We start from the raw sequence: 18,185 nt of genomic DNA on the forward strand, positions 1-18,185 counted from the left end.
AGAGTGAATAGCTTCAAACAGAGAAGGGGTGGGGAAAGATGGGGAACATGGACCCAACGCCATAAATAATGCACACTTCTACAGAATTTGTGGTTGAGTCTGTGGTTTCTGAGCCAAAGAGTGTGAGTGAATAAGTCAGTGGGTGAGAAAGGAAGACCTTTCTCCTGACAGAGGGGATATCAGTGGAAAAGAGGCAAGACTGTTCAGGGCAGAAGAAAAAACTTGAATAATACGGCAGAAGTAAACTCCAGGAAGTGGGGAGGAGTAGGGAGGCCTGGCGTGCTGCAGTCCATTGGATCGCAAAGAGTCGGTCATGACTTGGTGACTAAACAACAATGATCCCTAAGGAGGTTGGGATAGGGGTGAGACTTGTGTGTCAAGGCCTGATACTCAGAGTGGGAAATAGAGTAAAAACAGTAGTGTGGACTAAGGGGCCAAGGCACATGTTTACCACGGGGCCTGCAGCATCCCTGTAAGACTTAACCAGAGGTGTGGGCTTGGTTAACAGCAAGGTTTACCCTCAGAAACATGTATGGGGCAGCAGTTGTGGTCAGATGTACAGCTCCCAGTTTGAGTCTTGATTCTAGCATTTAAATATCTGCTTGACTGCATAAGTCACCTAATCCTTGCTGCAACTTGGTTTCCTCGCCGATAAAATGAGAAGACCAATAGTTCCTCTCTGGGATGTTGAGAGGCTCAGATAAGAGGAAAATGTGCGTGAAAGCATTTGATGAGGTCGGGTACTTGCACAGTGCTGCTACTCCTACATGGTGCTAGAGGACTGGGGAGCGCGAGATCAGCGCTTACCTACTGAGCAACATCTTTTGAAAAAAATGGAACAGGGTGTATAATTGTTTGCAGAAGAATGATGCCAGGAGTGGCCACCTCTAAGTGGGAGAAGGCAGCATGTAAAGCAGGAGAGAGTTACTAAGGAAAGGAAACCCTGAGTCATGTCACAATGATTGACGTAGAAGAAGAGGCAAGGATTTCAGCAAGTTTGAAAGTACCTCTGTAACTTTCCATTTCTGGGGCCATTATCCAGTTTCTATAACAGCAGTAAACAACATTGGATAGGGTAGCTATTCAGGTAGCTATACAGAAAAACAGTAGAAAATAGTAGGTTGGGAAAAAGAGTAGGGGGCCTTTGTTAACTTTGGTCTTAAATTAAACAGCGTGGAGAGGCTGTGTTGAGGGAAACATGGGGACTGACTGGAATGGGAGTGTGTTTCTTCTGAGATAATAATAAGAAAGCTGCAGTAACTTGTAAACCTCTTTGGAATAATATGAAATTAGACAGACTGAGCCTAATTTGGCAAGGTGAGATGTCAGGGGAAAATGGTCACCCTTCAGAGAGGCTGCCACTGACATATCAGTGGAAGAGGTGTGGGGGTGAGCTCGGCAGTGTTAATGTGGGGTTGGTTGTACACTGTAGAAGGGGATTTGAGATATGTTTGTATCTATCAAATGACAGAGAGGTAGAGGTACATATTGAGAGAGTTATACCCACAGGAGATAAAGAAGCTGTTGAATTGAGGGGAGGAGCCTGGAGATGAGTAGACAGAGCTGTGTACCTTAGCAGGGCCGTGCTCTGGCTGTATGGGAGGAGATGGATCGTGTGCTTGGTCAGGGAAAGCTCACCCCAGGACTGGACATCCCTGTGAGAGGGGATGAGCAGACAGAGGTGGTATGGAGGCAGCACCATTACTGTTGAATATTTTCATGCCAAATATGCATATTACCCTTGGTATGAAGGACTTTTGAAATTAAATAGTGTAATTATCTGTTTTGGAAATGTTTATAGGGAAACTAACTTCCATTGTTTGTGTCTCTACAAATTTCTTCCTTATTGCAGTTTCCGTTTTCTGAGCTCAAATGAAGCAGTTTTATTGGAGCTTGGTGAGTTCTGAGAGGTGGCTGCTGATCACATATTTCTTTGACCCAGGCATACTCAGAATTTCCAGCATAAGCAATTTAAATTAAACTTAGCATGGGAAACATGAAAGTCCCCAAATGCCTATAATTCTAATGAACTGGATCCCATTTGGGGTTCCGGCTCTTTGGCTCCATTTTTGAAACCTTCTCTTTCTTGGCGTTCGCTCCACATCTTCCACTCCCAGCCTTATTTGGCCACACTTCCCCCCCATTCCTACCCCTCTCCCCCTGCCCAGATTTCAGTACATTCCACCTCATCTTGGATGCTCCCACAGAAAGTGAGAGCTGGGTTGAACCTTTGGGAGTAAATGAGGACCTCGGCTGTAGCTCTAGGTAAAGTCAGCCTCTAGAGGTCACTCACCAGACCAGAGCTGTGACTCTCTCCTGCTTTTCCTGCTTTTTAGCTTGGCCGCCTTTCAGGTTCTTAGTGCCCTCATTCTGTTGTTGAGTTCTGTCCAATCCTCCCTGAATTTCTCCTGGGAAATATACCCCATGTTCCAGAGGGATCTCACAGATTTTCTCTCCTTTGCCTCTCCCTTCTCCACAATCAGCCTCCCACTCCCTTTGTGTGGATTAGGTTAATCACATGCTTTTCCTAATACAGTGCCTGATAAAAAGCTTTCCCCTTACTTACCCTTTCTGAGATTGTGTTTGTTTTTTAACTAAAATGAATCTATAATTAGTGGATTTCAGGTAGTTCTATTTCTGGTCAGTGATTACCTTTCATTAAATGACTCCTCTCAGACTACTCCATATATAGGTCTGATCCTGAAAGATGGCAAAAGAAACTGTATTTATGGCCTGATAATTAACCCCTCAGTCTTTTTTTTTTTTTTTTTTATAGTTTTTATTGGAGTACAGTTGATTGACAATGTTGTGTTAGTATCCGGAGTACAGCAGAGTGAATCAGTTATCCACGTACATATATTCACTCTTCTCAGATTCTCTTCTCATGTAGTCCATTACAGAGTATTGAGTAGAGGATCCCTCAGGCTTAAAGAATGAAAGACAAATTGGCAAGAGCAGGAGTAATTGCACAGTCTCTAGATTTGTGTGTGTTCTTCCCCCTCCTCTGGCAAGAGCAGTTCCATAGCTCACATGTCCCAGGCATCCCAGAGGACAGCTGTGTCCTTGTCCATGCTTCCGGTGAAGGAGGCAGACACTGACAGTGGTCCCTCTTGTTAAGGGGACTCTACTTTTTGAATGTATAAATAGGCGGAACCTGAAGGTTCAAGACAGCAGACTGATAGAAGAGGAAACCTGAGAGGGTCTAACAGATGGAGGGGCTGAAAACGGTAACCCTGAAAAGGAGGTGAGGAAGAAGACGTCATGATTCTTAACTTCTAGAACACTTTGGCCAGAGATATGGGCTAGCAAACACCAAGGGAGCGTCAGAGAAGTTTCTTAATTCCTCCTCCTTAAAGTTTATAGCACAATCACAGTTTATAAATATCCTAAAACTTGATGGATCGACATTGCTATATATTTTAAAAACTGTCTTACCAAACTGACGTGTGCTTATGTAAGGCCAGTTCTTCAGGTTATTGTTCAGGCCATCCATTTAAAACTAGAAAGACAAAAATTGAAAAACAAATGGTGGAGGGAAAAAAAGGAAACTGGAAATAGAAGCTGGTTTATTTCTTTAATTTTTAATTCTACCTAATCTATCATTCCAGTGTCTCCTACCCCCATTTATATATCAGAGGAATCTCTAGAATTTTTTAGTCACTTTTTAAAGTTACAAAAATAACTGGGATTATTTTGCCTAGGATTTAAGACTTTTCTAGTCTGACTTCAAATTTTTTTCCAACCTTAACTTTTTCTGCTTCCCTCCTGAACCCCATATTCCAATCAACTAAAATATTTCTGCCCCCATTTCAATTTCTAATTCCTACCCTCATTTTCAGACTCCTCTCAAATGTCATCTCTTTTATGAAGCCTTCTCTGATCACTGCACCATTCGATAGTGAATCATACTTTCTATTATAGCTATCTCCAGCCCACATATAATTTAAAAAATGCTATGCCCTCCTTTTTCCCTTCAAACCATATTTGAGTGCCTACTAGGGGCAAGACCTTAGTATTGGTTACTGTGAATCAGAATACTTTGAATTAGACATGAAAACAAGTGTTCAAAAGCTTAATAGTATAATGAGTAGATTTTTAAAAATGTGTAAGTACACAAATTTATAGAGCCTGGTGAATAAAAGGTTCTCAAATATTTGTCAGATTAAGAAAAATAATGACTATAATGAAGGTAAAATGTAGATTAAATATTTTGAACAATTCATATGTAGCATGAGTGATGAAAGAAAGCTTCTTGGATGAAGTGTCTCTTAAATGGGGCTTTGAAGAATGAAGCGAGTTTGGAGGTTGACCAGAAGTGTAGAGATGTGAGGGAATAGACATTTTGGAGAAACGTAACAGTATGAACACAGAAATAAGAAATAATGTGGTATGAATGCAGAACACTTCAGATGGAACACCAATGTATGAAGGGAATAGAGGGAAATTAAATTGGGAAAAACAGTTAAGGGCTTATAGGGCAATCTTGATTGATGGCCTCAGTCCTTGGGTTTTGGTATATTTGCTCAAACTCTTTCATTCCCCACCTACTACTTCCTAAGACAATAACAATAATTTTATCTTGACTCAATCAAATCTGGTTTTGTGTACTATCTCAACCTTGGAAATCTTTAGCACTCTGATCTTCTTGATTTATTTATTTGTTCCTTGGGTCCTCAGGCTAAATTCCTGCTTTGGGCACCTCCCATCATAAGAATTTCTCCAAAGAAAGAATTCCTCCTCTAAAATGAGAGAAGTACCTCCTATTCATAAGTCCCTTTTTTTTTTTTTTTTTTCCCCTCCCTGAATCTCTGAATTTGCAAATGGGTCCAGGGTTTCATAGTGCTTAAGTCTTTGAAAGTTGTTATTCCTTTCTAGAAAGGCCTAAAAGATGCTGCAGTTGCAGTGTACAAGATGGTAACTAGGGGATGAAATAGCCAACCCCATCCCCTAAGGACTGTATTCAGGGTTTTCCAAAGTGTGTTCTGAAGAACACTTGTCTCATCACACACTGGTCTCTTGAGAGGATCACTGACAGAAGGTTTGCTCTTGATAATAACAGGTGTTGCTTACTGGGCACTTTTGTAGATTTTGTATCCGCTTTCTCCTTTAATTAAAGATTTAATAGCCAAGAACATTTGGGAAACATTGATATATTAAAGTTCTGAGGAGTTTTGCAATAAATAAATGTGTTTAAGATTGTTTAACCCAGCATATTATATACCTCTCTGGGGATTATACTTGTGAAGATTCTGGTGGAATTAGTATTCCGTGAAGCTCGCTCAAAGAATAGGCTTCGTCCCAGGAAAAACTTAGGTAACTTGAGCTTTTATGTGTACATTCCTCTCAAGAGTTTTAGTGAACAGCATGCCAGGGACAACATCCTTGCCCTAGCACCATGGAGCTGAAAATACACATTTATGTAGACATTGGACAAAATTGTCTGGCTGCAGAGTACAAGCGCCTGAGGCTATGAACCTAGAAGTTAAAAAATAGCTGACTATAGTGCCAGTTTCATTGTTAAATCATTTTCGAGCTTTTCTAACTGCTGGTTTTGTTAGTAGCTTTAAGAAGAGTCTATGGGTCATTTCTTAATGCATTGAGAACAGGCCATATGAGATTGGAAAGGAGAGAGATTAATCGCTCACAAAAATGTATTTTGACTTTTGAAGGAAGCAGACTTTTTGACTTTTTGCTAAGTCTATTTGTGAAGTCTAACTATTTGACTATTTGCAAAGTTTGACTATTTTGACTTTGACGAAGTCTAACTATTTGCAAAGTCTTAACTATTTGACTATTTGCGAAGTTTGACTATTTTGACTTTTGTGAAGCAGAGCTGGTGGCCAGTGGCCTGGAGGACAGGGAGCCTTGCAGGCACACGGCATCACTGCAGTGGAAAGACTGTCTATAGACTTGGGGTCAGAGAAACCTGTTTCAGTCCTGAGTTGGTTTCACACTGACAAGTTTCTTTGTCTTTAAAGGAGGGATAATTTTATAGCATAACAGTTATGGAGAGTTTAAATGTGACGGTGTGTGTAAAATGCCTAGCACCATGGGGCAGTGTAGGTGCTCAAAAGTGCTAGTTTCTTCTTTCTTTCAAAAGAAAACCATCTATTATGCTTATACTTTCTGAGTGATGTGGGAACATCAGAAGTGGTGACAAGCACTAGGTAATTCTGATCACTGAGTGGGTCCCCTGGTGGCATCAGAAATTTTCGCAAATTAGGCCCAAGCCCTGGGGCACCCACTGGTGAGCAGACATACTATAATTCCATGTCTCTGGAAGGTAACTTTTGGTGGAGTGAGGAGAGTGATCAGGCAGCTATAGAGGGTCAGCTCCTGGACCGATTCTTAGAGCACCACTGTCTGCCCCTCGGGAAAACCTTCGTTAATTCACCATTAAACTAAAGAGCTCAGAGCGCTCACTAAGGCTTGGCTACTGTGCTGAGCAGTCGGGACCCACACGGAGAAGTGGTCTCAGCCTTAGAGGCCCCTGGAGTCCGATGGAGAGAAATAGCCATGTAACAGTAAGTGGAGTAAGGAGTCGAAGTGCTATGATGGAAGTATTATAGACAGCAGTTGGGTGGGGGAGCCAAACAGCAAAGTGATCAGGTGTCCCTGGGGGCTTCCCTGGTGGCTCAGATGGTCAAGAATCTGCCTACAGTGTGGGAGACCGGGGTTTGATCCCTGGGTCTGGAAGATCTCCTGGAGAAGGGCATGGCAACCCAGTCCAGTATTCTTGCCTAGAGAACTCCATGGACAGAGGAGCCTGGAGAGCTATAGTCCATGGGGTCTCAAAGAGTCGGACACAACTGAGTGACTAACACACATGTAGGTGTCCCTGAGGGGGTCTGGAAAACCTTTAGCGGGAAGGTGTTTCCTTGAATCTTATGAATGTTAAGTCCAGATATTAATCATATCATCTAATTGATAATGGCTCTATTATATCAAGTGTAGAGCAAGAAGGTGTACGTCATCATTTTCGGGGCAGTTTATGCATGCTCTTCTTTTGTACTGGGTGCCCTTATGAAACAGTGTGCAGAGTGCAACCGAATTGTTCAGCAATAACCGAAGGTCCCAGTGGAGCCGGTGGTTTCTGCGCATCAGGCTCTGCAGCCTGGCAAAGATGGCACCAGTTTCCGTCTTGTACCTGCACTATTTCCGGATACTGGTGGTGGGCCTTGGAGCATCCTAGGACGGTGTAAGAGAATTTCCTGGGATTACTTTTGTCTCCCTGTGTAGGAAGAATCCTGGCTATTTTGCTGAGGTTCTCCGGGGCCAGCAACCCGTTGGTGCCTGAGGAATAATCTTCATTTGCTTTGAGTCCCAGTGGAGTTCTGCCGGGTGGCCCCAGACCTGGCCAGGGTACAGGAGTCATATCAAGGCCAATGGCTCTGAGCAGCTATTAAGTCCTTTCTGGCCACTTAACTGTAGAAGATACAGGGAGGGCATTTCCTTTTCCTCTCCATTGGGTGGAGGACAGTATTTGAGAATAATAGGTAGCACCCGAACTCCTCAAAGGTGGCTGAGCTGTTTGTTAGTGCATTATGTGGTGAAAATTAGGTTGAGGTGAGATACCAAATACGAAAATACTTTGAAGAGTCTCAACCACAATTATTGCCGTTATGACTCTTAGTTTTATAGTGGTCATAATAATAAAACAACCCCTTGCACCGTGGATGAGATAAAGATGCCTCAGAAACCACAGACTAGCTTATCTGTGATACTATGGGGCACTCCAGTCATTCTGTGAGGGCTGTGATGCTTAAAATAGAAGTGCTGACAGCCGGGGCGGGTTCGGGTGCATTACACTAGAGCTGAGCTGTCGCAGCTGTATGTCTGCAGACCTCGGTTTAGCTGACTCATCCTGGCTGTCAGAAGAGCTGGGATGCTGCTTACTGGGGAGAGCAGTCCTGATGGTTCTGCGCTGTTGTTTTTTTGATTCACGTCGATTAAAAGGATGATTGTAGGATTAGGGAGAGAAAAATGGAGACATTTTCCTGAAGAGCTTGAGTAGGAGTTTGAAGGGTACTGAAAAGAGGAAAAAGGAAATGGGGCTGGGTTGGGGGGATGCTGAACTATAAGCTTTATGGGTAATTTGTGGGAAAGAGAACAAATGGCCTGAAAGAGGTGTTTGGTCAGGTAATTTCCTAAACTGACCACCAGATTGCACTGTTGGCTCTGAACAGTTTGGTTGCTCTTTGGAGCTGCCTTGAGCCCAGCAAATGAAAAGGAAGGCACCACACAGTAGAACCCTTCAAGTGGTAGGTATTTGTAACCTAAAGAGAGGACCAGAGCAGGTATAGGATGAGATGTGCAAAGTGAGCTCAAGATAACATTATTTACTGGTAGTGTGTGCTTAGTAGCACAGTCATGTCTTGACTTTTTGCGACCCCCATGGACTGTAGCCCACCAAGGTCGTGTCTAAATTCTAAATAGTGATCTGAACTGAGAGAGTTCCAGAGCTATAGGGAGATTTGGTCATATTCAGAAACTTGAAGCCCTAAGACTTGTATTTAAAACTGTTCTTGCTAAAACTGTTCTTATCCTGTTATTAAAGATACAATAAAAATGCATTTTTTATTTAACTTAGTGGCTTTTGCAAATTTTCAATGACATTTTCTTTTTAGGAAATAATGTTATAGCACCCTATCAAAATAAACGACCTGCATTATATTTCTTAATTTTTTCCCCCTAGAACTTAGCCTAACCTTATCCCTATTAATGACTCTGTTTTAAATAAAATGAAATTTAAGTTATTAGGTTGGTACAAACATAACTGTGCTTGCAGACTGTGAATTTTAAATCATTATAACTAGGTTTAAGCACATCTTTATTAATCAAAACAGGAGCCATTACAGTCAACACATTTTTGCCAATGAGAAATAAATTTGCTTATTTCTACAGAAGAAAAATCCATGCTTTGGGATTCAGTGAACTCTTGGAAAGCATTTTCTGCCTCCTGCTGGTTGTAGAGACATTTTCCCTGCAAAAAGTTGCCAAGTTGTTTGAAGAAGTGGTAGTCGATTGGTGAGAGGCCAGGTGAATGTAGTGCAGGAGGCAAAACTTTGTAGTCCGATTCATTCAACTTCTGAAGTGTTGGCCGTGTGACGTGCATTCAGGCATTGTTGAGGAAAAGAATTGGGCCCTTTCTATTGATTAGTGCTGGCTGCAGGCATTGCAGTTTTCAGTCCATCTCGTCAACTGCTGAGCATACTTTTCAGATGTAATGGTTTTGCCAGGATTCAGAAAGCTGTAGTGGATCAAACCAGCAGCAGACCACCAAACAGTGACCATGACCTTTTTTGGTGTAAGTTTGGCTTTGGGAAGTGCTTTGGAGCTTCTTCTCTGTCCAACCACTGAGTGGTCGTCAGCATCTGTCATATAAAATCCACTTTTCATCACACATTACAGTTCAATCAAGAAATAGTTCGTTGTTGTTGCATAGAATAGAAGAAGATGACACTTCAAAAATGACAATTTTTTTGATTTCCGGTCAGCTCATGAGATACCCACTAAAAGAGCCTTTTCACTTTTCCAATTTGCTTCAAATACTGAATGACCATAGAATGGTCAACATCAAGTTCTTCTGCAACTTCTCGTATAATTATAAGAGGATCAGCTTCAATGATTGCTCTCAGTTGGTCGTTGTTAACTTCCGATGGCCAGCTACTGCGCTCCTCATCTTCAAGGCTCTCATCTCCTTTGCAAAATTTCTTGAATCACCACTACACTGTACGTTCGTTAGCAGTTCCCTGAGACAGATGCATTGTTCATTTTGCAAGTTGTCTCTGCTGCTTTACGACCCATTTTGAACTCAGTACTAACTGTTGCTGTTAATATTAAGTTGTTTTAGATTTCTTGAAAGCTGTTGAAGTCACTTTATGGTATAAATTCGTATATTTATGCTGTCAATCTTTATGTTTGGTTTTTGCCTTTATCCTTAAAAAGATTTTGCCTTTGGAGATAAGCATTTATACAAAGCCAATTATCAAATCAGAAGATAAAAGTTTAGAAGACCAATAATTCAGCTAGAAGGTTTATGGTCCTCACCATAACTTCCATTGGAATACATGCTTAAAAAAGGAACTGAAACTAAGGGAAAACCATTTTTGTATTAATATTTTCTCTCATAAGTGCTTATGAAACAAAACATTCCTTTGTGAACTGTGTGATAACTAAACCTTTCTAACCAGAGATCACAGACTGGAGCCTACAGAAATGATCTGGCCTGCAGTTAATTTTGTCTAGCCTGTACAAGTGACTTTCACATTTGAATGAGTTCCCAACATTCAGAAATCTTGGAGTTTCACATAAAAATCTGAATTTATAGCTATTTTTGAGAAATGAAAAAGTCTGACAACACATTCGCAAATGATAAATACTAGCTGAGAGAAGTGTCTACTTCCTTTAAAAGGAGTGGTTTAACATGGCTGTATTTAAAATAGATAACCAACAAGGGCCTACTCTATAGCACAGGGAACTCAGCTCAATATTCTATAACAACCTAAATGGGAAAAGAATTTGAAAAAGGATACACGCATATATGTGTAGTTGAATCACTTTGCTATACAGCTGAAACTAACACAACATTGTTCATCAAGTATAATATAAAACGAAATAAAAGGAGTGGTTTACTCCATAGTGTCACTGCCTGCCTACTAACTGTTGTCCTGGTAACCTGACATGTTTATGCTACCTGTCTGGCCCTACAGACGTTCCGTGCTGTGTAACCCTTGCCGTGTGGTTGTGGCGCAGGCAAAGGGCTCGTGGGTGCTGTCTGCCAGATAGCCTCTTCCTGGAGTCACCTTTGTAACCAGATGTGATCAGGTTTCTTCAGGAAGTGGTACTGGAACCATGTCAATTTCACTTAAAGTAATCTTTTCCTTATCTTTTCCTTAGGATGTTAGGGCTTTTACTGCCCAGCGTGTAGCCTATTTGACAACATAGTAGAAGAATTGTTTTACAAAGACATATATACACACACAGAGTAGTCACTGTGGATGTAAAAGTTGTTTTGCCAGGGGAAGTTTGTGTTGAATTAAGATAGAGGTCTAATTTCAACATTTCTCAAAAATAATTATTAAAGAAATAAAGATAATAAAAAGTTCTTTTATTTATATTGTATTCCTTTCTACAAAATATTTGAGTCAGCTTACAAAGTATGGGACTAAAAGAGTAGAGAATCCTATGTGTTTGTGTGTGTGTGTGTGTGTGTGTGTGCTTGTGTGCGTGTCTTGGGACCAGAGAATTTATTCAAAGAGTAAGTCAGAAAGATAGAACATGAATATTAGACCCTGAGGTCTGAGAATAAACTTTAGAAGATGGAGAACATTCCTGAGTAAGAATGGTCTTATATTTCAGAAAGAAACTGGAGTGTGAATGAAACTTCTCAATGCAAACAGCACCACAATATTTCTTGCTTAGCACGTAGACTGTGCTGATGTTGGCCCGTGTTGACATTTCTCTGAATCCGCGGTGGCGTGAGCTTTGAGGAGCTGTTTTGTGATGGCAGCTGGGAAATGTGGGTTTTGTGAATATGGTTAATCATTACTGTCTCCCTAGTCTTCTTCCTGTATTTTTCCCAAGAATAGGGTAAGGGAATGGGTTGTGTGTGATGTAATGAAGGGGTGGGGAGGGTGTTAGAGGGAAGAAGAGGCAGCAGTGAAGCATCTCAGCAGGCGGATTTGAGATCTTCTGCAGAGTTCTTTGAAGTAACAGCAACCTCCAGCTATTGTGTGAGGCTTTATTTTCTGTACTTCTGATTAAATGAAACCAGAACACTACGGATATTACACACGAATTGTTTTTATTTGTGAGCCATATGATTGAATTCAGTTATCATAAAGTAAATAGAATTACCAGATCCTGAAGCTACCTTAACTACCTTACTAGGGATGAGACTAGAAGAAAAAAGGGCTCTGTACAGAAAAAGATTTGCCTTGTCTTTTGTGTGTTGACATTAGAATCCTTTTTTTTGGTGTCAGGAGATTGTGTTTTTAATTAAACATTAATAAGGAGCCCTCATGAAGGCATTTGAAAATGATGTTTTATGGTATTGGTGAATCTGTCTTTGTGGTACATATCAAGGGATTGATAATTTAGTCAAACAGACTAGATTTTACAAGGAAAGAACTGGATTTTCTTTTCCCCCATGTGGAGATTTTATGGTTTCCAGTAACTGGTAAAGGCAACTGTGTCATAAAAGCTCCAAAAGTTGTGTAGGGGGTAAATTTTGTAACAGTCATAATGAATGTGTAGCCTGTTTCTAATGAGCAATGCCAGTCTTGGAGTTGATTCAAGGTGTTTTGAAAGTGTCATTGGCAGATTTATCTTTCAGATAGAAGAACTACTGGATATAAGGCAAGCCACATAAAAAATTGTCATATATATTTCCTTGCATTAAGTGTTGGTGGTTGAGCAATGGGAAAAGTAAAAAATTTTGTTGATACTAAGGAAATTAAAGTTCAGCTGTTTTGTTTCCTATCGTAATCAATGAGGTGAAAGGAGAGGCATGTTCCTTAAAAACCACTGCTTGTTTCTTCGCCCTTACAGCTGGCCTGCTTGAACACATGGCCAGCTGAGCGCATGGACAGGTGGTTTTCAGTCCGTGCTGAAACTGGCCTTTCTGTGTGAGTGGGTTTTTTGGTGGTGGTTTTGTTTTAAGCTATTCTGTGATAGTTCAGTTATGGATTGAAAGGAATATGTTTTAAGGTTACGATTCTGGTGAAATATTTTATACGATAAGGAGAGCATAGTATAAACTATGGACAGGGAGTCAGTCCCAGTGAAGAGACATTACCAAATAGAAAGAAATATGTCATAGAGATTTCTTTTCCTACTCTTTGAAAATTTACTTGAATTTCTAGACTTAACTTTATTTTACTGGATTTATTTAGGAAAATCAGATCAACCAAAAGTAGATAACTCTGTGCCCTTCAGTATTTGATATTGCTGGTAATTGTGTGCTAACTTGTTAAACTGTGTTAAATCATATTGCTGAAAGATAAATGTTTTCATTTTAAGGGGTGATAATTTAAAAGCCAGAGATATAGATAATTTTTAGAAAATATTCTAAAAGTTCCTATTCCCTCTTTAGGTGACCTCTTAAAAAGCTAAGTGCTATAATGTGACAGGTTATGAACAGTTAAACGTGTTAAAATGGGTCTTATTCAAAACCCAGACTCTTATCTATAAAAGGCTACCCTTTTTTAAAACCACAGGTGGTTTCTGAAGGTTTCACAGCATATGTCTAGAGATTACATTAACTAATAACTGGATTTTGTTTGGGTTGTGTATCTTGTACAATGCACAAATCAGTGGGTTTATCTTTAGTCACCTTATTCTCATTTGGGGTTAATGGAAATGAAGTAAGGACCAAGTAAACGACTTTTTTTCAGGTGCAAATTCGACCATGGAACCTAAGTGACAGTGACTTTGTAATGGATGGTTCACAGCCTTTGGACCCCAGAAAAACTATCTTTGTTGGGGGAGTTCCACGACCCCTTCGAGCTGGTGAGTGGAAATAGTAACACCACAACAACAAAACCAACAACAACAATCCCCAGTGTGTTTAGTCTTCAGTATTTTCTAGGCTTCTGGTCAGCCGTACACAGTCTCCAAAAAGAAGGCCATCATATCAGTTCCACTGAGCTGACCCTTAAATGTTTTCTGCCAAGATGTTGTATTTTCTTATGCTGCAAGAGTGAATTTCATTAAACTGTTATTTCAGAGGGTTGGATTCTAATTAGTGATTCCCTGTTCAACCAATTATTTAAAAAATAATAGCAGTGAATTTGGCAGTGTGCATTGTTAGCCAGTTAGTATTGTTATATATAACAGAAAAAGAAGTAACCCCATCAGAAATCTGTCCAGGGCCAAACCACTGCTAGAAATTGTGTTACTGGAAATCAGACTGAACTCTTCCCAAGCAAAACAGATTCCTGTTTTTTTCTTATGTACTTTGAAAAGTGAGTTATGTATTTGAGCATCTTTATTTTGACTTCATGAAAGCGCTCCTGTTTTTTGTTTTTTAAGTTCCTTTCCAATGATTAAATAATTGTGCCTGCTGGAATTGGGCAGAATCCTAATCGACTGAGGCACCAAAGACAAATTAATCGCTTGTTAGATCAGTATGATTGCCTGTGGAATATAGTAAAATTATTTGTAAGAACAAAGTTTGTAAAGTGCTTTAAAATAGCTGAGTTCATTTTTTTAAACTAAGATGAAAAAATAAGGTAACCATTGCCACTGTAGTAGCAAAGGGCAGTGTTATCTCATGTTAGTGTAAACAAGTAGACTTAATTCTACTTAAAAAGTAAAAGAAAAAGCAGAGATCATTAAATCAAGCTGTGAAACAGAATTATGAAATGTCCCTACAGCTCTGTGCCTTTGGTGACTTCTTAATTCTGAATGTTCCTCACCTTTTCTAATGCATTTATTCAAATCTCAACTCCAACCTACTGCTAAAAGTTTAGGTCTCTGTAAAGATGTATTCATAATTCTATTTTGAAAGACCTTAAAACAAATTAATTATGACTGGAGTTTATAATTTTATGGTATTTCAGAAAGTCAGGTGTCTTGGGTCTTTTTCTCATCCTAGTGGCAAACTTGCCCAAAGAAAGCAAGCAGAGCAGCAGAGATGCTTTCCCCTTTATCTGCCATCAGAGAATAAAGTCTAAGCAGGGCCAGCTCAAACGTGAACAGCATTATGAGATGAGGGCCAATGCAGCCCTTTGTTTCTAAAGAGCTTGTGCTTTTTTAAAAAAAAAAAAAGTGTGAGTAGGGGCGCTGTGTAATATTCCTGGCTTTTTCTAACTGGTGATATGCTTAGGAGTGGAAAGAGAAAAATCCCCTTTCATAGTCTTTAAATTGCAAATATATTATTAAAAAAATGGACATTCCTTGCTAGTATTCTGTTCTTTTTTGGAACTAAAGACAAACACAAAGTAGTTTTAATATCTTAGCCCTTTCCCTTTTTTCTTAGATGGGAATCTGAAAAAAAAGTTTTCTGAAAGAAGAGTTCCTGCAGTTGTAAAAATAACAAAACTGACTTTAATCTCATGTCTGTTTTAAGACACTATAGTTTATAACTAAATTGCTTTTTTCAAGCTTATTCATCCTTTATTCTTTCTGTTTAAATTATTTGAAAGGATAGATATGGACCTCTAATTGTGATCATCTGTTTTTCACGGTTCTGTGATCACACTGACAGCACAGCAGGAAACCCAAGATGCTGAGTTGTATTCTTTCTTTAACATTCTGTGTCTGTAAGATGATACATGTTATAGAGTTAAACAGGAATTATATTTAGTTACCTAGTCAGAAATTGGATTTTGTGTTCCCTGCCTAGATAATGCATGTTTTATAAATTTCAAAGTTCATTTTTTAAAAAGAAAACTAATTTGTTTTAAAATTTTGTTTTTGCCATTGTTGGATATTAATCTGTAGTCACTGCCAGCACCTCCTATAAATGTAGCTAGTTTCTAGAAGGCTAAACAAATCTACATTAGCATCCTGGAATTTTACTCTATCCAAGACTTCCAGATTGGAGGCCAAGCAGTCTGGATGAAAAGAGTTAACATCTTTAGCTTTTATCCCTGTGCATAGAATTGAATTTCTTTGGAACACACTGAGCTTTGTGGACCGGTGTGTGTCTTGGAATAGAAGACTGTTTTTAAAAGAATTCAGTTTGACTTTGCTAGACAATCTTATATTGAATACAGTGCAGTTCACTTAAACAGTAAACATGTATTGAGCACGCACTGTGTTACTGGCGCGGAGAAAGTGCACGTCATACCACCCTGAATGGACATCCCACTCTTGTTGAACCGGTCATCACGTATAAAGTCAAAGATTTAAGAAATGTGCTAATAGAATACTAACCCAATTAATTGAATACTAAATTATTTTCCTTAACATAATAATGCTCAAATTTTGGTTTTTAAATATGTCAGGGCATTTTTTTCCAGGAGTATTGTGGTTTGAATTCTGGAAAGTCTTAGAACTATTTTAGGCACTATATAGAAGATGATCCTAAACTAGATACTAGTGCTGGTACTCAACAAGTGAGATTTTGTGTGTCCAGATTGATTTTCACCTTATCCTGGGCCAGAAATGGTCCTTCAGCACATTACAGTGAATAAAACATCATCACTCAAGAATTATCCTTTTGGATCTCATAAGGTTTTTTGTCTTTGATATTTTCCCATTGTAAGACAGGGACCATTATCTCTAATAAATGATAATATAGTCCTTATCCCACTAAACAGAAATGCACAAACACTTCTGAAGATACAAGGCAACCTGTTTTAAGTGGATTGTCTTGACTGAGTTTAGGTTGTTCCTTCTGATCTTTTGACAGGCGTGACTTTTAAAAATTCAGGTTGGTAAAAAAAAATCTGGGGCCTAGAAAAATTAGCCTGAAAGTAGGAGAATATCGATGGAAAATCTCGATGAGTTTACCCAAAGTTGGATTGCCTGATTGTTGCCTTTTCTAGGTCAAGTAATTTCTACTGTCTCTTGTCTCTCCCTTCCATCACTCCTGTCAGTGACAATGGCAGGCCAAGGATGGTTTGCCTGAAGTCTCCTGCTGTTTCCAGATCTTGCTTTCCTTCCATTTCCTCTCTCTCCCCACCCCCACGCTAGGAAAGGCTGTGGGTAGACTCGTCATGCCACCGTGTGGCTAAAGTGTACATATTCTTCAGAGAGTCAGTACGAGGAAAGCGGTGATCCATCTCTCTTGTCTGTCTCTTCTCCTGCTACCACCTGAACATGCAAGAGCATATTGCCACTCTTCATTCAGGTGTTGTAAGCAACATGTCTTCCTAAATCTCAGTGCCGAAATCTCCCTGTTGCATATCCCTATGGCATGAGAACCTTTCCTGACTGCATGTCTTTGCTCTGAGAGCAAGTAAGTGCCAGGCTTGGGAGTTTTGAGGAGAGACCACCAGGAAAGAGTGGAAAAGGAGTGTACTTTCCCCTGGTTTGTAATCATGAGTATCTTCTGACTGGAGCTTCTGAACCTAGACATCTCATTTGGGGGCTGCCTCAGTAATCCAACTTTGGGAGCCATGCATTTCCAACTTTCATCAGGCTTGAAAAACCCTCAGTATTCCTTTCTAGTTAGAGGCATCTGTGAGCTGTTCCTCCACTTTTTGACTTCCTCCTGACAGTTTATCTGACCAGGTCCTGCAGAAAAGATCAGTCTTGAGTTCCTAGAGCCTGCCAATTGCCTGTCATCTTTGAATCTTTCACCTTCTTAGCTGTTGTTCTGATGAGTCTCTCTTGTTTGTTTCTCCCTTTCTGCTGTGGATCCTGGTATTTTCTTCTCCTCATTCTGCCCTCCCTCCCCCGCACCCACCCCAACTGTTGTGAGGATGGCTTTTCTATGGAAATTCTAGGGGAAAACATTTTTTTGAGGTAAATATTCACTAATGTATGGCATACATCTACAGAATATGATGAATTTTTCTAAGACCATTTATTCCACACATTCTGTGCAAACATTCTGGTAGGCCACACATATTAGGAATCACATCCTGATTTGTGATTTAGGAAAGGGGAATATTATAACTATATCCTTTTTGTTCAGTGAAGTGGTAGCAGACAGAAATCTTCTTATGTCAAATTGGTCAGCACTAGAAGCTTTTTCTTTCACCCAATCCCAAGTTCAGAATGAGTTGTCTCAGATAAACTCCACAGTTAGCATACTGACTTAATTCACTGCACTGCCCTTAAGATTAAGGATTTTCTAGTGTTGATAGGTGGTTGTGAGCTCCCTCCTCTAGGAAAGCACACCCTCACCCACAGCTGATGTCAGAGGTTGCCATATTAGTGGCAGTTTGAGTAACATTAACTTAAAGCTAAAGTAAGACTGGGATGAACTGGTGCTTATGGAGCAGAAACCAGGCCAAGTTAATATTAAGCAAAGATCTTTGAGTTAAGCAAATGTTAAAGAAAAACAACCCCTGGACAAAATGAAACATTTGAGCGCCACTCTGTGCCCAACAGTATGCCCAGAGTTCTCGTATATGTTTAATCCTCATGAAAACCTTGTGAGGTTGTAAGTGGTAGACTTTTCATCATAGAGATAAGGAAGCAGAGTTCAAAGTGGGTGATTAGTCAAGACCACAACAATTAAAAAAGCTAAGGCTCAAACTCATATCTCCAGACTTCAAGTCTGGGAC

General features: G+C 39.9%; 1 protein-coding gene across 7 annotated transcripts in view; it reads left to right on the plus strand.

The window, feature by feature from the left end:
* Window positions 1-18,185, plus strand: part of CPEB3 (cytoplasmic polyadenylation element binding protein 3) — a 190,719-nt gene that overhangs the window by 140,322 nt on the left and 32,212 nt on the right. For all 7 annotated transcript variants that reach the window (XM_043476008.1, XM_043476010.1, XM_043476007.1 and 4 more), the window contains exon 8: window positions 13,398-13,512. In XM_043476008.1, coding sequence (XP_043331943.1) covers window positions 13,398-13,512 — 115 coding nt within the window. The remainder of the gene's footprint in view (window positions 1-13,397; window positions 13,513-18,185) is intronic.

This window comes from Cervus canadensis, chromosome 8 (assembly GCF_019320065.1).
Source record: "Cervus canadensis isolate Bull #8, Minnesota chromosome 8, ASM1932006v1, whole genome shotgun sequence".
Classification (NCBI taxonomy): Eukaryota; Metazoa; Chordata; class Mammalia; order Artiodactyla; family Cervidae; genus Cervus; species Cervus canadensis.